This window comes from Chiloscyllium punctatum, chromosome 9 (assembly GCF_047496795.1).
Source record: "Chiloscyllium punctatum isolate Juve2018m chromosome 9, sChiPun1.3, whole genome shotgun sequence".
Lineage (NCBI taxonomy): Eukaryota > Metazoa > Chordata > Chondrichthyes > Orectolobiformes > Hemiscylliidae > Chiloscyllium > Chiloscyllium punctatum.
In genome coordinates, this window is record NC_092747.1 from 24,984,251 (window position 1) to 25,010,153 (window position 25,903).

At 37.3% G+C, this 25,903-nt stretch overlaps 1 protein-coding gene across 5 annotated transcripts in view; it reads left to right on the forward strand.

Annotated features, from left to right (window-relative positions):
* The window catches only part of c2cd3 (C2 domain containing 3 centriole elongation regulator), a 171,155-nt gene that overhangs the window by 72,225 nt on the left and 73,027 nt on the right, over nucleotides 1–25,903 (forward strand). For all 5 annotated transcript variants that reach the window (XM_072577058.1, XM_072577056.1, XM_072577057.1 and 2 more), the window contains 10 exons: nucleotides 1,849–2,000; nucleotides 4,013–4,256; nucleotides 5,037–5,214; nucleotides 7,749–7,932; nucleotides 10,545–10,717; nucleotides 11,220–11,355; nucleotides 17,555–17,823; nucleotides 19,444–19,536; nucleotides 20,501–21,109; nucleotides 23,366–23,707. In XM_072577058.1, coding sequence (XP_072433159.1) covers nucleotides 1,849–2,000; nucleotides 4,013–4,256; nucleotides 5,037–5,214; nucleotides 7,749–7,932; nucleotides 10,545–10,717; nucleotides 11,220–11,355; nucleotides 17,555–17,823; nucleotides 19,444–19,536; nucleotides 20,501–21,109; nucleotides 23,366–23,707 — 2,380 coding nt within the window. The remainder of the gene's footprint in view (nucleotides 1–1,848; nucleotides 2,001–4,012; nucleotides 4,257–5,036; nucleotides 5,215–7,748; nucleotides 7,933–10,544; nucleotides 10,718–11,219; nucleotides 11,356–17,554; nucleotides 17,824–19,443; nucleotides 19,537–20,500; nucleotides 21,110–23,365; nucleotides 23,708–25,903) is intronic.

A 25,903-nucleotide genomic window follows, 5' to 3' on the forward strand; every position in this document is an offset into this window, starting at 1 on the left:
CCCTGTTCAAGAAGGGGAGTAGAGACAACCCTGGTAATTATAGACCAGTGAGCCTTACTTCAGTTGTTGGTAAAGTGTTGGAAAAGGTTAGAAGAGATAGGATTTATAATCATCTAGAAAAGAATAATTTGATTAGGGATAGACAGCCCGGTTTTGTGCAGGGTAGGTCATGCCTCACAAACCTTATTGAGTTCTTTGAGAAGGTCACCAAACAGGTAGATGAGAGTAAACCGGTTGATGTGGTGAATATGGATTTCAGCAACGCGTTCTTAAGGTTTCCCACGTAGGCTATTGTACAAAATGCGGAGGAATGGGATTGTGGGAGATATAGCAGCTTTGCTCAGTAATTGGCTTGCTGAAAGAAGACAGAGGGTGGTGGTTGGTGGGAAATATTCATCTTGGAGTCCAATTACTAGTGGTGTACTGCAAGGGTCGGTGTTGGGTCCACTTATGTTCATCATTTTTATAAATGACCTGGATGAAGGCGTAGAAGGGTGAATTACTAAATTTGCAGATAACACTAAGGTCACTGGAGTTGTGGATAGTGACAAAGGATGTTGTAGGCTACAGAGAGGCATAGATAAGCTGCAGAGCTTGGCTGAGAGGTGGCAAGTGGAGTTTAATGCGGACAAGTGTGAAGTGATTCACTTTGGTCGGAGTAACCGGAATGCAAAGTATTCCAGTAAGATTCTAATGGTAAGATTCTTGGTAGTGTAGATGAGCAGAGAGATCTCGGTGTCCAGGTATACAGATCCTTGAAAGTTGCCACCCAGGTTGACAGGGTTGTTAAGAAGGCATACAGTGTTTTAGCTTTTATTAACAGAGGGATCGAGTTCCGGAACCGTGAGGTTATGCTGCAGGTGTACAAAGTTCTGGTACGGCCATACTTGGAGTATTGTGTACAGTCTGGTCACCGCATTATGAGAAGGATGTGGAAGCTTTGGAAAGGGTGCAGAGGAGATCTCTCAGGCTGTTGCCTCGTATAGAGGGAAGGTCTTACGAGGAAAGACTGAGGGACTTGAGGCTGTTTTCATTAGAGAGAAGAAGGTTGAGAGATGACTTAATAGAGACATATAAGATAATCAGAGGGTTAGATAGAGTGGACAGGGAGAGCCTTTTTCCAAGTATGGTGATGGCAAGCACGAGGGAGCATAGCTTTAAATTGAGGGGTGATAGATATAGGACAGATGTCAGAGGTAGTTTCTTTGTTGGAGAGTAGTCAGGGTATGGAATGCTTTGCCTGCAACGGCAGTAGATTCGCCAACTTTAAGTACATTTAAGTCACCATTGGACAAGTATATGGACGTACATGGAATAGTGTCGGTTAGATGGGCTTCAGATTGGTATGATAGGTCGGCGCAACATCGAGGTCCGAAGGGCCTGTCCTGTGCTGTAATGTTCTATGTTTGTTTGAAGCCGTGAAGAGTGTACTAAATCTATGCAAACTGATGCCCTGTTGGGTCAATAGGATCAATGGCAGTTTAAACCAGACTGTGATTGGCGACTGAAACAGAGAAGCTGAAGATGCTCTTCTGCTGTGTTCAGAAACAGGTTTGAAGATAGTGACACCTAACTGGTATGAGTGTATCCGAAAACATCCTTTATCTGATAAACAGTTGGTTCCGGTGTTTCTAGAAAAAAGATATCTGACCTATAGTTTACAGAAATATAAATCTGCAGCAGTTAACTATCATGTAAAACTAAAGAATGTAAGAAGTAAAAATTAGGCCATGAAATTTAGTTGACCAACATAGCCTGTTATATGAACTGTACTTCATTATTGATAATTCATTTCCAGAACTATTTGAAGTTTTGGGTATGCTAGTTTCATCTTTTTCTTTAAACCAGGTAACTCCAATCACATTGACTCCCAGATTATTGGAGAGGATGAAGAATAACATGATGATTATAGAGGTCTGGAATAAAGTGATTAACACACGGCAGGAGAAACTCCTTGGCCTTGTGAAGCTACCTCTGCATCAGTTTTATATATCTTTTAGGTAAATGATATAAAGCATATGAAATGGTACTTGTGTTAAAATGTACCACATAGAGTGATGTTAATTTAGATGCATTGAAACATTCGGCTATACATCATTGGTTTCTGAAACATTGCACTACATGCTAACCCTCCTACAACATTATTGTAAGTTGGAAAAGTATTCACCTGGTTATGGATCAGACCAGAGCCCCCTCAAAACATTTCAAGAAAGTAGTCCAGACCCTAATTTTGCTAGTTGTTTTAAGCAGGTGTATGGTGGATATTTCAGCAGTGATGCAGCTGGCCCAACCACTTAGTTTTAAACAAAATAGAATTTACTTTGCAAGATTACCAAATAAAACATAAAAGAGAACAGAATGTAGAATAACCCAAACAGATTATCCCAACTTAATGAAGCTGTTCCAATACTTGCAACGATCCCCATAAACACCCCTTTGCAAAAAAAAGGAAATATCCAATACAGTTTCTTACAGGAGAGATGTCAGAGAGAGGGAGGATCAGCATGGACCTGCTTGTTTGGATCCAGCAGTTTTATAACAGAGTGCATGCTAAAACGAAACCAATCAGAGAAAAGCTGAGCTGGGAGAACTGGCCACTTCCCTTTCATTGTACAAGTGTTTTTTTAAAACTTTAAAGCATTCACAAGTAGTTAAACCCAGGCTTTTGGAATCACTGCCTTTATAACCTCTCTGAAAAAAAAGTTTGCAAACTTAGAGTAGAAGGAAGACGTTGTAGAATACAGATAAGGAGAAACATCTTCAGCCAGAGAGTGTTGAATCTATGGAATTCACTGCCATAGAAGGCTGTGAAGGCCTGATAATTGAGGATATTTAAGACTGAGATAGATAGATTCTTGAGTATCAAGGAGATCAAGGGTTATGGGGAGAAAGCAGGAGAATGGGGTTGAGAAACGTATTAGGCATTATAGAATAGCACACCAGACTTCATGGGCTGAATGGCCTAATTTCTGCTCCTTTGTCTTATGATCTTAAACATTTTAGTTTTCTGCTCTGATTTCTCACTTGTGAGGAAGGTCTGAACTTTTTATCCACTGTGATTGTTTCTTCATGTTTTGTTGAAGTATCGTAATTTTACTGTATTCTTCAGAAATCACACAACTTGGCTATATGCTTTGCATAAAAATAAAAATCTTTGCTGCGTAAGTATAGAGTACATGTGAAAAGATTGGAGTGAAATTCGGGAAGTCACTGTTTAACCTTCAGCTTAATGAGAGAGTACAGTCTTCAGGCAAGCATGTAGAATTCCTCTGGGGTGAGGAAGTCCAGAACTAGAAGGCATAGGTTTAAGGTGAGGAGGGAAGATATAAAAAAGACCTAAGGGGCAACATTTTCACACAGAGGGTGGTACGTGTATGGAATGCGCTGCCAGAGCAAGTGATGGAAGCAAGTACAATTGCAACATTCAAAAGGCATCTGGATGGGTTTATGAATAGGAAGGGTTTGGAGGGATATGGACCGGGTACTGGCAGGTGGGACTAGATTGGGTTGGGGTATGTGGTCGGCATGGACAAGTTGGACTGAGGGTCTGTTTCCATCCTGTACATCTCTATGACTGACTATAATCTTGTAGAATGTAGGTATTTGATATGTATTATTCATGTAGCGAGTTCCCAGTTTGAGTAAAAGAAATATCAAATAATTTCTAGGTGTTAACATGAAAATTGGAAAAAAAGCTATGAGCAATAACTAGAAGGAACTTGCGATGATAGAAAAACAAAATTTGATGTAATTAAAATATTTGAATCATTTGATGTCTCCATTAAACCCTAAACAAGAAATTACAAGTGATTATTTTCGTGTGTAGTTTCTTGACCATCCGTTGACTGTCTTGTTAATTTGGTATTTAAAAGCTTCTAAGTTTTTGTTTGTTATTTCAATGTGGTATATCAAGGCTAATGACAGATTTGGAAAAATGTAATTCATCAAAGCTGTGGGTGCTTTCTGTTTGGTGACCATTGATTTTTTAAAAATTTATTTTGCAAATCAAAAGGGATCCCAAGATTTCACATTTATTGCTCCAAGCTCAATATCCCGTGGTTGCTGTGGACAGCTACATGCCAATGATGGATGTTTTCACAGGCAATCAAAAGGGCAACCTTCGTGTTCTACTAGCAATGGGAGAAGCAGACCAAATAGCAGCACTTCAGAAATTGAAAAATGATGAGGGAATATCGCTTGCTAATGTGCAGCAGATACCTCATTTTCTGGATCAAGTGCTTTCAGTTCCTTCAAAGGTTTGATTGTTATGATATTAGTTAATTTGTGTTGTAATGTAGTCAAAAGTACACATGCCCAACTGACCTTATTTGCTTCAAGACCTAAATAAACATTTCGTGCATGTGAATTTGTGTCAGTTTCTAAAACCTTGTTGAAATTAAGGTATTATATTTGTAGTCTCTGACCTGTAACTATTGAGCCAAAGTGTAGCTAACACAATGAAAGTTATTAGTGTGAAGAGATCCATTTGTTTGTGAGTCACTTTGCCTTGTGATGTGCGGAACTCTGATTACTGGTGACTCACGCTTTCTCCCAAAATAAAAGAAAATTGATTTGTCATTCTTTCTCATTTCACAGATAAGTTTTACTATTTTGTGTTAGCAAAACCTCATGACTGCTTTTTTTTAAATTCAGCTCCATATAAAACTCAACACAGAAGAGTAGAATGAAATAGCACCTTGGAAAAGTTGTTACACCACTTAGCTTTCATGCATTGTGGTGTTAGTCACCTTTCTCCAGTGTCATCTCACCACTTCTGTGTTAGTGTGCAGATGACACCGCTTCATGTCAAATAATCCACACCCCAACTAATGCCAACCAGTTGCATTACACCAAGACATTAGTTACCTTGAATTGTTGAAGTAATTACACTGAGAGAAACACCTTGTCTGTATTCTTCATGCACGTTCTGTCAAATGTGGTGTAAGCACTGTAATAGGTTTAATTTGCTAAATGTGTACAAAGCTTTTTTAAGGTTTCAAGGTATAATCACGTCATATTAACATGTACTTTCTCAGTTGGACAGAAAGGAGACAAAACAACTAATAGAACATATATTTGAGATAAATGTGATGCAACTTAAAGGATTGACTCCTTTGCAATCCACTGTCTGGGGAGAAGCAGACTGCTATGTACAATATTATTTCCCAACTCAAGATGTAAATACAATAACTGAGAGAGTACCATTTGGAAACGGTAAGTACTTTTATATTCCAAAATGCTTATTTCCAATTTGGACATAGCATAATACATTTAAAATTTTATAGCTCTTGTAAATAAATTGTAAATTCAGGGAAGAAATTGCATTAATGGAAACAACACTGGAACTTCCCAAAAATTTAAAACAAATGATCAAACACAAGATGTGAGCTAGAAGGGAGTTTATCAATAGTTTTTTTAAAAAATTACTGTCATAGAAAAATTGATTATTCTGTGGAATTGAGGCCCCATTCCTGTGCCACTACCCCTGGAAACCCCAAAGGTTATCCTTGGGCATGTTCCCATATCTGTGTGCTGCCTCATTATTTGCAGAAATGAGTTTAGGTTTCCATGTACCTGATGATGCCCACGCTCTCTCTGTCCAAAACCCCTCCCACATCTCCCCTAGTGCGCTAGGTTGCTATTATCATTGTGCTTTCTGTTTATTTTTGGCCTTGCAATAGCTGTAACTTAAGTCAAGCACTATGAAGACTGAAGCCATTATTTGAGGCGTTGTCATAAGTAACTGTTTAGCCTCTGGTAAGAGTGTGCGCTCTTCAGGTAAGCACATAGAATTTACCTTGGAATGATAGAATGTAGGTTTTTGCTATTTACTATTCATGTAGTGAGTTCCCAATTTGTATAATGACTTGAAAATAGATTTGCTGACAGAAGGAATTTAGGATAACTGAAAAAAAATGCAATTAAAGTATTTGGTATGTTTGATGTAGTTAGTTCTTTGTTTGGGAGTTAATAGAAATAGGTTTTTGTATTTATATTTACTTGGTTAGTTTGGTGTTTAAAAACTTCCAAATTTTTTTAATTACAGAATTGTCTGGAACTTTGATGTTATTTCTATCTCCTCTTTGGCAATTATCTCATTTCCCTTCCAACCTTAAACCCTGCTGGTGCGTCATTCCTTTCTTTGCTGACCTATGTTGGATTCTGGTCCCCCACCTCATAACTTAACACATACATCCTCTTATTTAAGTTCTTCTTAGTTTTATGTTTCATCCTTGTAGCCTTTTTTAAATTTATTCCTGGGATGAGGGTGTCGCTGGCTAGGCCAGCAGTTATTGCCCTTCTGTAATTATGCAAAGGACAGTTTAAAGTTGTTGTGGGTCTGGAGTCAAATGTAAGCCAGATCAAATAAGGATGGTGGTTTCCTTCCCTAAAGGACATCAGTGAACCAGATGGATTTTTCTGACAATCGACAATGGAATCATGGTCACCATTGAGCCCAGATTATTTTTATTGAATTCAAATTCCACCATCTGTCGTGGGTTCAAACCCTGGTCCCCAGGATATTATCTGGGTCTCTAGGTGAATGGTCTAGCAATAATAACACTAGCCGATCGCCTCTTCCAGATCCTTACTAGCACAATTCAATAGATTTACTCCTCATATACTTAACATTGATCTTTTTTGCATCAGCCTTGCTTTGTCCCACTGTTGTCACACTGTTGTTCAGTCACCATGGGCCTCCTTCGTGAAACCCATTTACCTCTTAAGTGTCTCTCCTCATGTAAAGTGCTTCATCATATTATTGCTAGACTATTAAGCCATTGATCCAGGTAATGTTCTGGGGACCCAGATTTGAATCCCAATACACAGATGATGGAATTTGATTCAGTTTAAAAAAAGTGGTATGATAAGTTCAAGTTGACAATGAAACTATTGTCAGCTATCAGAAAAATCTATCTGGTTTACTAATGGCCTTTAAAGAAAGAACCCGCTGTCCTTGCCGGGTCTGGCCAACATGTGACTCCAGACCCACAACAATGTGATTGACTCTGAACTACCCTTTGGATAATTAGAAATGGGCAATAAATCCTCACCTGGCCAGCAACACTCATTCACTGTGAATAAATAAATAAATCTTTGATCATTTGTCCTAATAGTACCATCTTTGCCTTGGTTTTGTGTCAGATTACAGTTCTGCAAAGCACCTTGGCTTTTTTTGAACGTTGAAAAGCTATTTAGATTCAAATTGTTATGTGGTGATGGGGTGATCTCATCTTCTGAGCAAGAGAGTGGAAATGAAAACTCTGTAGTGATTCAGGTCTAATAGTGGAAATTGCAGATTTCTGTGGAGGTTGAACGAGATCAGACAAACAATTTAGCTCTTCTCTGCTGTATCAACCCTTGAAATAGTCTGGAAGACTACTCAGTTCTGTCAAAATACTGAGGTTGCGAGAAGGACCACCACCACCCTCTTGGAGCAACTTAGGAGGGACAAGAGACATTTTTCTTGCCAGTAGTATCCACTTCTTTAGAAATTTTTAAATAAAAAATTGCTGCTGTATTTTTTACGTCATCAGTTATAGATTCATTGCATGCAACTTATAAATTTAAATTGTCTTGTGCAAATGGTTTCATTATTAAGATCTTTAATACTTGTGCCCAGATGTTCTGGAAAGTCAACTTCTACATGAACCCAAATCTGCAACAGGTTCATGTGTTTAAATACAGTGGTGATTAATTCCTGCAGTTAAATTAAACCATTTTTTGTACTCATTGTTTTGCTACAGACATCATGTTGAAGCCTTTTCGAACAGCAACCACATTGTGTGTACCAGATCCTCTGTTTAATGACTGCCAAAATCATTCTCTTCTCATCCCACTGGACCTTCCAGTTCAGAAGATACTGCTGAATACTTGTTCAAAGCAAATGTTTGGAGAAGGCGGTGGCATTCAGTTTGAAGTTTGGTGTAGGTAAATGCTGAAACCATAGAAATAAGTTGATCTTATCTAGCAGGAAAATAGGCTGGAGACTATATGAGATGTGTCATCAGCTGCATTAAATTTAAAACTATTTTAGCTAAATGTGAATCCGTATTCATCTCTGTGTTAATTGCTGAAAGGTATTATGTTGCCAGAACATTTAGGTCTCTAGTCATCAGATCAAATGCAAGAAGGCTAAATTTGAAGCAATCATTGCAATTTATACTACAGGTGGAAAGGGTCCTTATCCTTAAGGATCAAAAATGACTTGCAACCACTCCAGTTGGATGAGCTTTGCATAAACTGATATGTTCAGATATATGATCTGCCACAACAGAACTTTGTGGGAAGCTAGGGAAGTGATTGCTGGGCCCCTTACTGAGATATCTGTGTCATCAATAGCCATCAATGAGCTGCTGGAAGACTGGAGAGTGGCTAACATGGTGCCATTGTTTAAGAAAGGTGATAAGGACAAACCAGGGAACTATAGATTGGGGAGCCTGACGTCTGTGGTGGTTAAGTTATTGGAAGGAATTCTGTGGGATAGGATTTGGAAATCTAATGACTGATTAAGGACAGCCAACATGGCTTTGTGCTTGGGAAATCGTGTCTCACTAACTTGACTGAATTTTTTGAAGAAATTACAAAGAAGATTGATGAAGGCAGCGCGGTGGATATTGTATAGACTCCAGTAAGCATCTAACAAGGTTCCACATGGTAGGCTGGTTAGACCCCGTGGAATACAAGGAGAACTGTCCATTAAGATACAAAATTTGCTCAAAGGTAGGAGACAGATGATAGTGGTGGAGGGTTGATTTTTGGATTGGAGGCCTGTGACAAGCAGTGTGCTGCAAGGATTGGTGCTGGGTCCACTGCTTTTTATCATTTATGTAAATGATTTGGATGTGAATATAAGAAGTGTGGTTAATACACTTGCAGCTGACACCAATATTGATGATGTAGTGGACAGCGAAGAAGGTTACCTCACAGTACAACAGGACCTTGATCAGATGGGTAAATGGACTGAGGAGTGACAGTTAGAGTTTAACTTAGATAAATGTGAGATGCTGTATTTTGATAGGGCAAATCAGAGCAGGACTTATACACCTTAATGGTAAGGTCCTGGTGAGTGTTGCTGAACAAAGAAACCTCGGGGTGCAGGTTCATAGTTCCTTGAAAGTGGAGTCACAGGTAGACAGGTGAAGAAGATATTTAATGTGGTTGCCTTTATTGGTCAGTGCGTTGAGTTTCAGAGTGGGAGGTCATGTTGCAGCTGTACAGGACATTAGATAGTCCACTTTTGGAATACTGCATTCAGTTCTGGTCTCACTGCTTTAGGAAAGATGTTGTGAAACTTGAAAGGATTCAGAAAAGACTTACAAGGATGTTGCCAAGGTTGGAAAGTTGGAGCTATAGAGAGACGCTGAATAGGCTGGGACTATTTTCCCTGGAGCATTGGAGGCTAAGGGGTGACCATATAGAGGTTTATAAAATCATGAGGGGCATGGATAGGGTGAATGGCCGAGCCCTTTTCCCCAGAGGACAGGTGGGGGTAGATAGTGGTATAATAGTAATGTCAGTGGACCAGAAATCCAGAACTCCAGGCTTCTGTCCTTCTTTGAGGGAGTTCCTGAAACAGTTCTGTTGTATTCTTGGAGTTTCATGCCACTATTGAGCTCCATGTAGAACAGTTACTTTGGAAGTCTGCTTAAGACTGGTTTTGAGTCATTAGTGCCTCAAAGCTGAACAAGTTGGCCTGGGAGAGGTGTTCCTGTTGGATCACTTTTCTTGCCACTGGTTGGTAAGTTGACTTTAGTGGCACCATTGCCATGGAGAAAACAACGGAGAATTATTGTCCTTTCAGGTTCCCTGATTCAAAAGGCGCAAGTTCCAAAGAAGGACTTGAAATGTTCTTTCTTTCCATTTTCACAGATGCTGCCAGGCCTGCAGAGTTTCTCTAGCACTTTGGTTTTATTTCAAGGTTTGAGCATATTCCTTTCGCTTGCAGGAAACTGTGTATGTGGCCACTGGCTAGTGTAGATGGCCCACATTGCAAATTTACCTGAATATATTGAATTACCTTACAAAAAATTGTGGATAGTTCAAAATTTATTTCCCTTCCCAAATTTGAACTGTTGTACTCTATGTGATGCTGGTAAATCCATGATGTTATAGAGAAGGAAATTCCAGGTTTTTGACCTAATGAAGAAGGAACAGCAGTTTTGTTCCAAGTCAGGATATTGCGTGGCTTGAAAGCATTTTCAGATAGTGGTGTTCTCATGTGCCTGGCCTGTTGCCTTTCTCCCAGGTTTTAGAGATCTTGGATTGAAAAGTTTTGCAGTGCACCTTGTAGATGATGCAAGCTCCTAGCATTTTCCTGTGTCGGGGCAGTGAGCATGCAAGGTGGTGGATTGGGCCTTGATGAAATGGGCTGCTTTGTCCTAAATGATCTTGAACCTCTTGAATGTTGTTAAGAGTTGCATTCTCTCAACAGGTGGAGAATATACTATCACACTCCTGACTTGTTTCAAGTAAATGGCAGAGAGGCTTTGGGCAGTTAATTTAATGTGAAGTTGTGTAACAAACTCATTTTATTCTCTCAGGTATTATTACCCTAATGTTAGAGACCAGCTTGTTGCCAGGAGTGTCCTACCTTTATCAAAGCTGTGTGCTATGGTAACTATGCAACATCGCAAGGAGATTGGAGTTCAAATGTTTAGTATTCCTTTAATGCCTAGAACAGAAAATGTTGAAGGACATCCTGTGCGCTCCACCGGTACGTGAAATATTTTTATCTTTTTATTTACATCAGAGGATTAAGTATGTAGGTGAACCGATCGATATTAACTGCTTTATGATAACATTTAGTGAAGCTCTCATTCAGGGAGGAATGTTGAAACAAGTTGCCTCTCTTAACCAATCTAGAAAGTTAACTTGACCAACAGCTTCATAAAAGCTAATGCATAGTTCCAAAAGCTATCACTGTAAATTCTTTAATTACCAGCCTGTGACCTGATATTGCTGAGTTACCTGTTTAATGTTGAGGAAAACAGTTCCTGTTCCATGTATGATGAAACAAATTGTTGACTGATTTTCAATTAAATCGCATTTTCTAAAAGTTAAGCTGAGACATCAAATAATCATGCAACTCTTATTTTTAATATCTTTTTGTAGACTACAAAGCTTGATTTTCTGAACACAAATTTGATGTTGCAACATGGAGAGGGTATAATGTAATTTACCTCGAATATCATGTAATTCTTTCACATGTGTTGCAGGCTTATTGGATGTTAGTGTAAAATACAGATGTTCAGTGCAAACAACTGAGGATGCCAGGGAAGGTATCGTAGCATCTCATGCTGTGTCCCTTTCAATAAAGCTCCTCCGGGCTTCAGGGCTACAAGCTGCAGTAAGGTGAGGAAAATTAAGTAATTTTCATGGATCTGATATTCACTTATGATTTTATTGGTGTTAAAATTTAAAATGGGATTTTTGCTTCATGTTAACAATTATTTTAAAGATCACATTGTTTAGAATTGTGACAGATTTTAATACCTGATTCTGTTTTTTCTCTTTGCATTTTTACATACAGCTTCAGTACTCTGACTAATTAAACTCTTAAAATAAACTATTGACCAGGTAGACCTAAAGGGATACATTTGGGCCTTCAAAAGTAATTGACCAAGTGCCACCAGAGAAATGTTGCCAAGATTGACAAGGCTCAGCATATTGAGTACAGTGTAACCAAAAGAGACAGTTGAAGGGTTAACAACTAGAATATATGGATCGTTGATGTTTTGCAGATTGACCAGATGCAGCTAAAGATCCATATTGATAGCTCTCCAAAAGTTCATAAACTGTGTAGAAATGGGTTTACTGGGAACAATATCAAAATTTGCTCAAACCAGATAAGGATATAACAAACTGAATAAAAATGCAGAAAACTGGAACACATGAGACAATCACAATTTGTGCACTAAATTCAATTTTGTAAAATGAATGTGATGACATGATAATTTATTTAAGTGTGAAAAATTGATATGTATCTCAAATATGGATAGCCTCATTTGAGTGGAAGAATGGAACTGCAGATGGTGAGATTTGAAAGCAGAACTGTCCTTGAGAAAAGTCCTAAAAATTAATTGAATTCTGAGTTTATTGTATCAGGATATTGAAATAAATACAAGAAGGTAAATGATTAATCTGCACACGTTGATAGACCATATTTGGAGCATTGCTTGGTTTTAGATACCCTATTCTAGGAATGACAAAGAAAGTGTTTTGGAAAAGGTATATTACAAATTCACTGGAAAGGCACCAAACACAAACTTAGTTTTGATGAGAGCTCATTTTTTGCTACTCAAGGAGCTGGTAGCTGTGACTTCTAAATATAGAACTCCCACTAAAAACAACTGGCAACAGTAAGGTATGATTCCTAGCTGTTTAACAGTGAAAGATCAGGTGGAAAAGTCCATTAAAAGACAACATTTGTCTTCCAGGTATGGGCATCAAATAGGATTTTACATGCATACACCCTAATCCTTTTGCTTCTGCACCCCTTTTAGATTTGTACCCTTTTATTTCATGTTTAAATAGCATCTTTCACAATTTCAGGGCATTCTAAAGCACTTCTTCAGAGAATCCAATCTTGGCGGCTGTTTGTATGGAGTTTGCCCATTCTCCCTGTGTCTGCGTGGGGTTTCTCTGGGTGCTCTGGTTCCTCCCACAGTCCAAAAAATGTGCAGGTTAGGTGAATTGGCCATGCTAAATTGCCCAGAGTGTTCAGGGATGTGTAGGTTAGGTACATCAGGGGTAAATATAGGGATGAGGAATGGGTATGGGTAGGTCACTCTTTGGAGGGTCGGTGTGAAGTTGTTGGGCTGGTATGAAGTTGTTGGGCTGAAGGGCATGTTTCCACACTGTAGGGATTCTATTAAAAAAAATTGTGTTAGGAAACAATCGCTAGTGAAACACAGGATAGCATTAGAATAGATATTTTGCACAGGTGAGCTTTTAAAAGATGGAATGTTTTCCTTTTAAGTAGCTACAAAGGTGGAGAGAGTAATATTTGAAAGGGATAGGGGCCAGCATGTGAACATATCAAACAGGTAAAGCAGGACTCTCAAACCTGACCAATATTGTCATAGTAGAACTGTCACAAATCGTTACTTCCATCCTACCTGTATTTTGTATGTTATGAATTCAGTTTTAATATTTGCATAAATATGTACTCACACCATAATACATCAACTCGTTGAATAGCTCAGTTTCTTTGTGAAAAGAAGTACCTCCTGTCATCTAACTTTATTCTATATTTCAATAATTTGTGAGCAAATACCTAGACCTTTAAAGTTGGTTAATGTAAGTCTTATTGAATCTTGTTCTTCCAGTTATTTAACAATCTCAGTAAAATCTCCTTGAAGTTAATGCTTTTCTAGAGACAAGCACTCAAATACTCTATAATAAAAGCAAAAGATCATGAATACTGAAAATCTGAAACAAAAACATAAAATTCTGAAAATGCTCAACAGGTTATTGACTTTCCTGAAATATTAACTTTGTGCAAGATACAATAGATCTCATACCCTCATGTAACAACCTTCCATCTCCCATAGGATTAGCATGTGTTTGTATTCACTTTTGTATAGGTATACCCTAGGCTAGGACTAGATCTTTACATTTAATTACTTCAACCCTGTCAGCCTCGTGATAGTATTTCTCCTCATTTATATTTAATTGAGCAACAATCGCAATTCTTGTGGTTCACACTTGTTTGTTTTGCTCTAAGTTCCTTTTGCTGAAAGATACCAATATATTATTTAATGGCATTACAGCCCAACAGAGAACTCTATTTTTACAACATATCACTACGTTATGCAAGATATTAATTTGTGAATTAACCACTCATAATGGTTGAAGAATATTGTGCCTTGTGTTTTTCAATAATTGTTTGTTAGCAGAATATAACAAGGTCAAGTCTAATATCTGTACTCATATGTAAGTGGTTATGGCAATGGATTTGGATTCAATTTGTTATCTCAGCCTAGTTGCCAGTCATGCTAACCACATCTCTGCGGTCTTGTGCTGCAGTTTTAGTTTCCCTACCTCTGAGCCAGAAAATCTGGGTTCAAGACCTAATTGCAGTAGAGGTGTATCATAACATATCTGAAAACGTTGTTGAAATATAGTCAGCATGGTTAGGAGGCACCATTGCACATATATTATAACATTTCTCTAAAGTCTTATTTTATCTGTTCTGGGTTTTTCAATGTCTGCTTTTAGCAAAATTACATACAACTTTGCTCTGAACTTTCTTACACAACCGTCACTTCTTGATTTATCTAATTGTTTTTACTTTTGTAGCTTTGAGAGTTCCCCTGCTATGTGGGAGTTTGAGTTGAAAGTGGAAGAAAGATGGATTTTAGTTTTTAGTTTGATAAAGATTAATTGTTTTGTTTTTACAAAGGTCAGAAAGTCATTTTTGAACTGTGAATTTGAACATCATTTCCAAGAAAACATATGACTTAAATGACTCGATCAGCTACCTGGGGAGTTAACTGCTAACTGTTTACAATGTTGACTTTTATAATATGAAAAAAAAGTAAATGGTGTGCAACTACTAGTAGGTTGAGTTCAGAAGATAAGTCATCCTAGCATGAACAAAGTCTGTGTGAATCTTCAGGCTGTCAGAGTGAGTAGAGATCTCCAGACTGGCAGAATTATAAAGAACTTCTCTACAATCAGAGCTAAAAAGAAGACATCAGGCATTGGAGCTGGAAAAAAGTCTTAAGCTTACTCTAGCAAAAAGGGTTGGGAGAAGGATTTTGAGTAAAAAAGATAACAGTTGTACTTCACTGGGGTTGAGTGACAATAAGGCTATTTCTTAAAAAGGATTGAATATTTCTTTCTTTCCTGTTAATGTGAGCTCTTTCCAAATTGTCTTATGTATAAACATTTTTTTTGTTAAAAGAACATTGACAGCCTTACGTGAATATGTTCAGTGACTGACCAACACGGTGGCTAAACTGCAAAAATAAAACTTATGGTCAATTAAATGGGGTTTTCTTCTGGATCTGACTTGTCCAGTATTATCATCAGGAATCATAAAAGGCTTACTCTGCAACCTCATTCATTTTTTTACTGAGTTTTTATCAGAATTTAGCTTCAGATTAATTAAGACAGTGTATAGTTTTGTGTTCTTTTACCCTATCTTCTCTTTTCTAGTCCTTCGTTTAAATATCATAATTCTTTGAGATCTAGCTCCACATGTTTTAGCCGTCTGATATCTCACGGAGTGGTGTGAGAAAATTATATTATGCTGGTTAGTTCAGTACGATGGAGTGATGGCTAATGGAAACCTTACAGAAATCTGAGCTTTTTCAATGGAAACTGTTATTTAGAAATATATACCTCCTATTGCTGTTTACTTATTACTTATTGTATTTTTAAAATGCTACTGGTGCTCATTTACTGCATCTCTCAACAAAATAAGACAGTTTTATTCCCCAAAATTGATAAAAGTCAGATCTCCGATGAATAAGCAGAGGAATTTCTAATTAATTCTCATATCCTAATTTCTGTTTGTGGAACCCTACTGTAGGCTGATTGTTGGCTATATTTTCCCATAATTAAAATACTTGACTTTATGATAAAATATTTAACTGACTTTAAAATACAAACGTCAAAGAAACCAAATAGTTGCAAAAGGTTTTCTTCCCAACTACTTCACATCATCAACATCATTTTGCTTAGATTTTTGACCAAAGTAAGTTGTTAATACTTTGTAAAAACAAAATGGAATAAGCCAACTGAAATAATTCCACAGAGTCTGGAGTCCCATCCCCCAGTTACTGTTTATTCACACATGTGTAGTGTATGACATTGACCCTGCTAGGTCAAATCTGACTCCTACAGTGAACAGAATCCCTGCCATTCCTGTTTATATCTGTCAGACAGAACTCCCTGTTTGGACCAGTTTAACAGCCACAATCAGGGATCTCACAGTCTTTGACATCAATCTGGCTGCCTTCATTACAACCACTACACCAATCTTCTCTAATTTTGTAGCCTGTATGACAACACATCGTTTTCTCCAACTTTCAATTCCTTTTCCTCTAACTAAAAGCAAAATTGTGTCGATGCTGAAAATCTAAAATAAAAATAGAAAATACTGCCGAACTCAGCAGATCTGTCAGCATTTGTAGAGAGAAATGACTTCTTCAAGGCTGAAAGAGACTGGAAACTTGTTTTTTTAAATGTACTTGGGTTGAACAGGTGATGAGGATGCCTGGAGTATTAGACAAGGGGGTGCTAATGGTGTTAAATGAAAGGTAGAAACGTGAAATTGTCATATTGGATACAAAACATGGACTCTGTTTCTCTGTCCACCAATGCTGCCAGATCTGCTGCATTCTGCTAGCATTTTCTATTTTAATTCCTTTTTCTATATAGCTGTTCTAGTCTTTTAAATGTTGATTAAATCCACCAGTACAGATTTCATACTTATTTTGATTTATAGAGTATCTGCTACTCTAAGGAAGTCTAGTTTTTAAAGTATTGTATAAGATTGCATTCTGTCACTTCTGCGACATTGCCAATTTAAGTTGACATTCAATTATGTGAATTACTGAAGTTCTTTAATTTACAAAGAAAACCTCCACTTGTATCTGCCTACTTTTTCATGTAGTCATAAATATCCTATGCCCATTCAAACTTCAAATAAGGCCTCCTCACATCCTAGTTGATATTTATTACTAAAAATGCTATAAAATAGATCATTTATCTTATACTGGTCATAGACCCTTGCAGTATATGGATTGGCTATTGTGTTTGCCTATAATTGCATTGCAAATGACATTTTAGGCTGCTGAATTGACTGTTAAAAGGTTAGGGGTAATCCATGAGTATGAAAAGCTCAATATAAGCACTATACTTGTTTTTGCCTTTCATTACCTCTGTATTTCACATAATCCTATGTATCCATTTTGCTTGGATTTTTGATCCAAATGAGGTATCAGGACTTGACAAAAATGAAAAATATATAGTTTTCACAGTTTGTTATCTGACGAACGGTCACTGGACTTAAAACATAAACTTTATTTTCTCTCTACAGATGCAACCAGACTTGTTATGTTTTACCAGCATTCTCTGTTATTGTTACAGATTTCACAGTTTACTTTAATGAGAACTTGAGTAAACAGATAACTTAGCATGAAACTTTTCTTAAAGTCAACTAAGGATGTACATTGTACATTTATTCAGAGAATCATCAGGGCTCCAGCAAAAATTGAAGACATTTCATTTCGACATAGAACATCAACAGTGTAATGAGTTTTGCAGCAGCTTTCAGTGCTTTTTGCATAATGATATGCAAAATTATATCTGCATGGTACTTTTATAAGTGATTATTTGGATGCACATGTCAGATGTTGGTATACAGATGTCTGAATTTAACAATTGGCTTTCAGAAGTCAATCTCAAAGCTAGAGTTATGAAAATAATTGCCTTTTGATTAAATTTTAATTTTGATCATAATTTTAATTTATTTGAAACTTGATTCCTAATCCCTTGGTAGTTGAATAAATGATTTATATTTCTGTTTCTTTAAATGCAGGATTGCAGCAGAAAGGAACCAATCATTGAAATACCAATCTGAAATTGGTGTGAATACCTATGTTACAATTCGTATTTCCTTTCTGTTGGAAAATGAAAGGCAATGTACAAATGTGGTTGCCCGTACATTCTGCCCAGAATTTGATCATTCCTCTGAATTTCCATGCAACCTGGTAATGCAGAGGTCCACAGGAGAGAGTTTCAGTTTGGCTGAACTGCTGGAGTCATCAGAAGCCGTGTTTACTATCTACCATCAGTCTGTTACAACAGGTACCTTTTTGTCTTTTCAGAGTATACAGTATCGTTTACTGCATCTCAACAATGATTTTAAGTTTCTGTACCTGCAAAATTCCAAAGCTAAACAGATGGCTACATGACTATTGTTGCAATGGATTACCAAGAAGTAGACAGTAGTAGTCCAGAACAAGTCCTTCTTTTCTACCTGTATGAAAGATTTTGTTTTTACTGTCCCATAATCTGGTTGAATGCAGAATTTATTTTGGGAAATTGTAGGCAAAAATCATGTATTCCATTGTTTATCGCGAGAGGAAGGCTCTTGCAAATATGTGTGTGCATATAATCAAAACTCCAAGATTGCTCGAGATAATGATACTTGTGAGACAATAGACAGTAAAGGGCAATTCAATACATTTATACATGTGCTTGCATTTGAGTGTAAACCTTTTGCCAGCCTTGACTCAGTTGTACACAAGCTACTCTGAATTATAAGGACATGAATTCAAACTACAGTGGAAACTTAATCATAAATCTAGACTGACATAAAGAAAGGGTGCACTGTTAAATGTATCACCTTTCATAATTGAAGGCCCCATCAGCTTTCTGTGATGCACTTAAGCGATTCTATTGTAATCTTTGAAAAAAAGCTGGACGTTTTCTGCTATCCTGGTCAAAATTTACTCCTCGACCAATAGCAGCGTTAAAGGAATAACTACTTATTTAAATCTCTGTTGTGGGACCCTGTGTGAGAATTGACTGCCTGTTGGCCTTCAGTGTAAAGTGCAACTTCACTCTGAAGCATTTTGTTAGCTTTATAGCAGTTTGAATATTCTGAAAATGTGAAAGGCACTGCTGAAGTTTATTCATAATGTAATTTATTTTTACCTTTTTGTTATGGAGCAGACCAAATCACATCAAGACCCTAACTTTTTCATATTTTAAAGCAAGTCCCAGGAATTGTGTTCTGAATGCAATTCGATTGGTCAAACTACCAGTTTGAAGCAAAACCCCCTTTATTCATACGCCTCAGTTAAAGTACAACAAAATAAAGAAAAAAAAATTGCATAACTTAACTCTGTTGGAAAACTTAACAGAATAATATGTTATTTAACTATTAAACAGTAACTGTTCCAATATAGTAACATCCCATAAACTTACCCTTGGAAAAAGGCAAATTCAGTAAAATGATTATCTCACAGGCAATTCTTCAGTCCAGGAGGAGAAACATCAAGAGAAACCTCAGAGAGAGAGAGTAGCAGGGAGAGATGTATTGTAGTTTCCAAACACAGCTTCAAGACCCCAGCAGCTGCTCCTGAAAAATTAAAACTAGAAATCCTGGCTGTGGGAGAGCTTGACCCCACCTATTCAGGCTGCTTATATTATTCCATCCGCAAACAAAAAACCCCAAGGTGTCATAAGCTGTTTACTTTATTGGAATTGCGTAGACAGTTTGGCGCCTCTGTCTTAAAACCTCTGTTTTAAAAAAAGGTCAAAATACACCTCTTAAAGCCATAATATTGTTACCTTCTGTTTCATTTTATTACAGTTTAAAACAAATAATTAGTGCAAATTTCATAATTTTATTGTTTTGTTACTAGAGTTTTCTTTTCATTGTATCTGTAAACATTGTTTTCCATATTTGCTATTTGACAGCTAAACAAAGCACACTTGTAATTGGTTCATCAAAGGACATTGAATTGGGATCTGTACGGATTCCCCTGTCAGCTTTGCTGACCAGACGGACAGGTAATGAGAAAGCTAGTATAATAAACATATTGGTTTGCTACCAAAATGCGAATCTAGGATTTTACATAGAAGACTTAAGCAGTTTAATAGTTGTTAAGGAGTAACTTAATATTACTGTTATTATTGGTCCAAAAGTTATGTTGATCAATTTAACTGTAATGGCTACTTCTTGAAAATGTATTAACTATGTAAAATGAGGCCAAATGTTTTAAAGTAGAAAATATTTGATCTCTTAATATGCTGCTCAGTAAAATAATTCACAATGTGATTTCTTGACTTGGTAAGTTGGGGGTTGGGGAGGAACTTTGGATGGTGATTCAATCTTGCAAATTAAGTATGTTTGGTTAGAGTAAAAGAGCACATTAGCAGATCTCCACACTGACCTATACTATGAAATATGGAACCTAAATAATTGAAATAAATTGGTTGATGTGCAGATTCTTGAGTAGAGATGTCGTATTCATTCAACTTCAGATGTAGTTTCAATATAGAAATGGGATAATTTGTCACTTGCTTTGAGAACCATTGAAGAGCTTCTGTTCAATAATTTTACACTACGATCAGGTGAACTTTTATGTTATTTTTATTATTTGATTTTGATAAATGGGTAACCTTGACAGGGATCTGAATCATCCACACAGCATGGAAGTGCAGGCGTGTGGCAGTCATATGGAGTAGGGCTGGAGAATTCCTTTCTCTGAAGGCATGAGCAAATTAGTGAATTTTTATGAGACCTTTACATGGTAGTTTTCTGGATATTACTGCATAGATTACTCAATTGTTTTAATTAATTTTTATATGATGGGCTTCAGATTTTTGGTCATGGTTATTTGGTCCATACTATGAGTATTAAACTGCTGTATCCATATTGATATGTCAGTTATTTACATGTTCTTAATATGTGCTGACAAATTATATATGTTGAATGGGCTTACAAAATATTTATTTTGTATTCTATGTGAAGGCATCTCGGGTTGGTATGCAGTGAGTCTTCCAGAGAATATCACTTCTGCTCAGTCTTGTGGAATTCTACAGAACTTGGTTGGTGGGCTCGAGATTTCAATCCACTTTGCACATCCCAATGACAGAGAGCGTGTCATAAAGGCTGCAGAGGCACTGGACTGGCAGTGTGGAACAAATGAGGAAAAAGTTAAAGAGTGGCAATCCCCAGAAAGTAGTGTATCAATAACACTAACTGTGTCACGGATATGGCTCCCATTGCACTGTGTAATGGTGGCTGGACAAGAGCATCTAGATCAATCCACCTTCTGTTACCTTCGGTATAAATTGTACGATAGAGAGGCTATTTGTACATCACTTCAAAAGCCAGTCCTGACTGTGAACAAAAGTTGTGTTACAGTCAACTTTGATGAGGTGAAGACGATATATCTGAAAAGAAACCAATCATTGATCTGGTACCTAAGTGAAGAAAAACTAGAAGTACAAGTCTGGTTGGCACATGGAAACAATAACAAGACTCTGAGACCTCATGATACTGATCGATTAGTTGGATATTCATTCATAGATCTGTTGACCCTGGCAGAGAAATCTTCAAGAAAGCTTACAGTTAGTGGTATGTACCAACCAATTTTGGATACCAGTTCAGTTTAAGTATGTATTTATTTGAAGTGTCTTACTCTTTCCAAAATCCATTTCCTGCTTTTAAAAGTTGACTTAAGTTATCTTCAACGCACCCCCGCCACCCCACTCCTTAAATATAGTTTGCCTGTTTTTCTTTTTGCCTTCATATTGGCTTTTTTCAGATTCCATACTCTCTACGAATCTTTCTTGATATTTAAAGTACTCTTGAATTTCAAAGATGTCTTCTATGGAGACATAAAACAAGTTTCCTTTATGAATTGAAGGAAATCAGTAACACTTGGAAGTGATCTGTCATCCTGATATTTCTCCTGTTGCAACGATAGAAGAATACAACACCATATGTATGTGCCCATTTATTCATGTATGTTCCTCCATCTTTGACAAGGATCTTGTTAATTGAAGCATTATGCAAGTAGATGATCAACTATTACAGAAAGATGCTTGATTGAAAATGGAGGGATCAACCCATCATTACTGGCAAGTTCCTCAAGAGCGGAATTGTTTTCCGCTCATCATATTGCCATCTCCCAAAAGATGATAGTGCGTTGAATTTTTCACTCATGTTTTACAATTATTTTTTTTCTCTCATATTGGTGTAATGGATGTTTCTCCAACTTGTTTTTATTTTGTTTTTCTTGCCTCATTTTGCTTTCAAGAATGCATTTTGTAATAATTAGTATAGCTTCATTTCTTGCTATTACAGAAGTAACTTGTGACTATTGCAAATCATATGTGCCAACTTCCTCGTCTCCAATCTGCAATTCCAAAAAGCAAAACTTCATTAAAAATCTAGAGATTTAAAATTTAAGAGCGTATAAACATAGATGCAAGACTTTGTTATGTAAATTTATCTTTAATAATTAATTCTTTTTTTGCTTGGTGTGGGTGTTGCATTATCAGATGTGATTGAGTTGTAAACACTGGGGGGAGGGAGTGGAGTCCTTGCAGGAAGAGGAGGAGACGGTGTTTTGATCAAGGTAACTGGATATTGGGCTTGTCATGGCTACTGGTGAACTGTCCATCCCCAGCATCGAAGATAAACATGTCAAGGGAAAAAAGGAGGGTAACTCTGTGTAAAGATCGTGAAGAATTGGAAATTGTTGAAGTGTTGGATGGAGTCAAGAGACATTAATGGAGTCGAGTCATTAATGAACATTCTTCAGCTATTTCAAGAGAAGAGACCATTGAGATGAAGCTGAAATGATGGGAAGAGGGTCACAAAGAAAAATCCACCCCTTAATCAATATTTTGGTCACCAGACTTGACACACCTAATTCAACTAGATCTGTGTATTTTTATTCATATTTTGGAATACTTTTCCACAGTTAAAGATATGAAATATCAAAGAAGAATATCACATTCGGCCCATTATGTCTGCCTTAGCTCTCTGAGTGTGCTTCGTGACTTAGTGTCATTTTCCTACCTTTCCCTACACATTATTTCTATTTGATAATCGTCTAGTGCCCTCTTGAATGCCTCATTTGAATATGGCTCAACTACACCTCCAGGCATGTGTTCATGACCTGAGCCACTTGCTGTGTGAAAATGTTTTTTTTCTTTTATCACATTTACTATGTTTGCATATGATTTTATTTTTGTTCCCTGTTGTTTTTAATCCTTTTAAGAACAGGAACAGTTTTGCCTTGTATATTCTGTCTAAACTTCTCAGGATTTTGAAAAGTTCCTTCAAATTCCCTCATACCTTTCTCTACATCAAGGAAAGCAGTCTCAAGTTCTCCAGTCATTCTTTATAACTGAAGTTTCTCATCTCTGGATACATCTTATAAACCTCTCTACGCACTCTAGTATACTTGGACCGTTCCTGAAGTGTGGAAACCAGAACAGCACACAATACTGTATCTGAGGTCTAATTAGTATCTTCTACAGACTCCGCATAACCTGAATGCTGATTTTATTAACTGATCCCCAACCTGCACTCTTCCACCTTTTAATGACTTGTGCACATGTATACACAGGTCTCTGCTCCTCAACAACAGTTAGAGTAGTAATTTTTATTTTAAACAATTTCTTCATATTCTTTCTCCCAAAATGTATCCCCTTCCATTTCATCTGCAAAATGTTGACTAAATCCTCCAGCAGCACGTAGAAATAAAATACTCTGTATAAATGTATTTCACATTTTCAAGAAGAACATTTAATAATAGGGAAGGAAGAGCCAGAGAAATTCCAACATGTACATATTTCTCTGCATTTAATTTCTTTGCAGGCATTTATCCACTTTTCAAGCGAGGTGCTTCTGACCTATCAGGTGCAGCTGTAAGGTTCCACATCACACTAGCACCAAATGATCCACTACTATCTGACGACTGTACTTCTCAGAGCATAAGCTATGCAGCGAATGACCACGATTACGAACATGGTACTGAGGAAGATGTACCATTCGTTAATGAAAAAGAACAAGCATCAAAAGAACACATTGATAAAGAAACATCCACAGGTTCTAATGTTGAATGCAAGAAAATGGCTAATGAAATTTCTGAGGTGGACCTAGCTAACACATTTGCAGTGAACGTTATAGTAGAAAGAGCAATGCACATAAGCTTGAAAGGTAAGAATTTTACTACTTGTCAAAAATACAAATATTTTTATACCTCTCGTAATATTGAGTCAATGAGTCATACCGTTTTCTCCATAACCAAAATATGTAATTAACTTCACAGTCGTCCATATGGAATATTATATGTGTAATATAGCTTAATACAGGTTGACTATATTTTTTTTCTTTACTATATTATATGTTGCTTCTGCTTTGACACAAGATAAAATGAGATATGGAGGAAAAGTGCCAGGTATAAAAGAGGAATTAGCTTGCAAGTGCAGTAAGTAATTAAGAAGGCAAATGGAATTTTGGCCTTTATTGGCAGGGGTTTGGAATTTAAGTCTTGGCACAGTGGGTTGCTGAAGCCACATCTGGAGTACTGAATACAGTTTTGGTCCCCATGTTTGAGGAAGGATTGCAACAATATCTAATTAAGTTCCCATTTCATTTTTTCCCATGTCATCTCTGACATTCCATACCCATTCTCAGTCCTTTCAATCTTCTCTAACAGTGCCTATCCAAGCCCTCAAACCACCCTTTCTTCTTCTGTAATTTCCCATTCTGCCTCTCCTATATTTTGCTATGTCATCTCATTGCCATTTCTATCTACATACCTCCTAGACCATGCTGGCCTCTTCTTAAACTGCCCATCCATCATCGCCATTCTTGTCAACAGTCAGGTGGACTGTAGCTTCAAGTATGTGGAAAATACAAATGGAAAATCAGGAAGGCAAATAGAATGGAATCAAAAAGTGTGGCGCTGGAAAAGCACAGCAGGTTAGGCAGCATCTGAGGAGCAAGAGAGTTGATGTTTCAGACATAAGCCATTCTTCAGGAATGTAGGGTGGGGGGCTACTTCCCCTACTCCCCCCCCCCCCCCTCCAATTCCTGACAGTGGGCTTTTTGACTCTGATCTCCAGCATCTGCAGTCCTTACTTTCTCCAAATAGAATGGAATGGCCTACTTTTTCTATTTTATGGTCTGTTTGAGGACAGTTAAGGCTGAACAGCAAGTGCTGACATTTTCAGTGATGTCCACCCCCATAATAGAAAATTTAAAAAAATTAACACCACTTATTTTGATCTATGTTTAAATAGCAGCTGCAGAAAATGTATGATACTGTGCCTTTGTGATATTTATCATAGTCATTATAGTGAAAGCTCTGAATTTAACAAATTTAATAATCACTGATTGATCTAAATTTGGTATTTCATGAATTCATAATTAGTTGGATTTTTCTGTTCCAATCCAATGCAAGAAGAGCTACAAACTCTGTAAAGATCAATTTTTCAAGGTTTATATTGATTTTACAGCCTAGAACACGAATGTCAACAATGCATTCTCTGCAGCTAGGAGCTCTGTACAATCTTGAAGGACGCATCCTGTCGAAACATGCATCCCTTCTGTCTATAGTAGATTCAAATCTGACAGCTGCTTTGAACTGCAGCAGTAAAATATCTGACTTAGTAAATGAAGTTCATCATCCACTTTGACATCAGCCATGATTCATTTCGGTCAGATATTCAGACTTACTGTTCATGATCATTTCTAGATGTAGTTTATCCATGCATATACTGTTTTATGGACAGGGAGGGATTTTCATAGCAACAAGCATAAGAGTAGGAGCAGACCACTTGATTCCTCAAGCTTGCTTTGCCACTCAATTGGATCATAGCTGAACTGATTATAACTTCGACTTCACATTCCTGCCTATCCTGAATAACATTTCTTGCCCTTGCTTGTAAATACTCCTATCTTAAAAAAACACTCTGCTTGCACTGCATTTTGAGGAAGTGAATTTCAAAGCTTCATGACCCAATGAGAAACAATATTTATCTTAAACATCGATCTCCACGCTTTCCACTCCCTCCCTCCCCCCGCTCCTGCCACCACCACCACCACCAAGTTCATCTGAGATTCTCTCAGGAGGAAATATTCTTTCCTCATCCATCCTGTCAAGATCCCCAAGATCTTGTATGTATCAATAAAGCTGACACTTTCTCTTTGAAACCCCAATGAAAAGGAACCTAACCTGGCCAGTCATTCCTCATAAGACAGCCTTGTTCATTCCAGGTATTTTTCCACACTGAGGAAGTGAATTTCAAAGCTTCATGACCCAATGAGAAACAATATTTATCTTAAACATCGATCTCCACGCTTTCCACTCCCTCCCTCCCCCCGCTCCTGCCACCACCACCACCACCA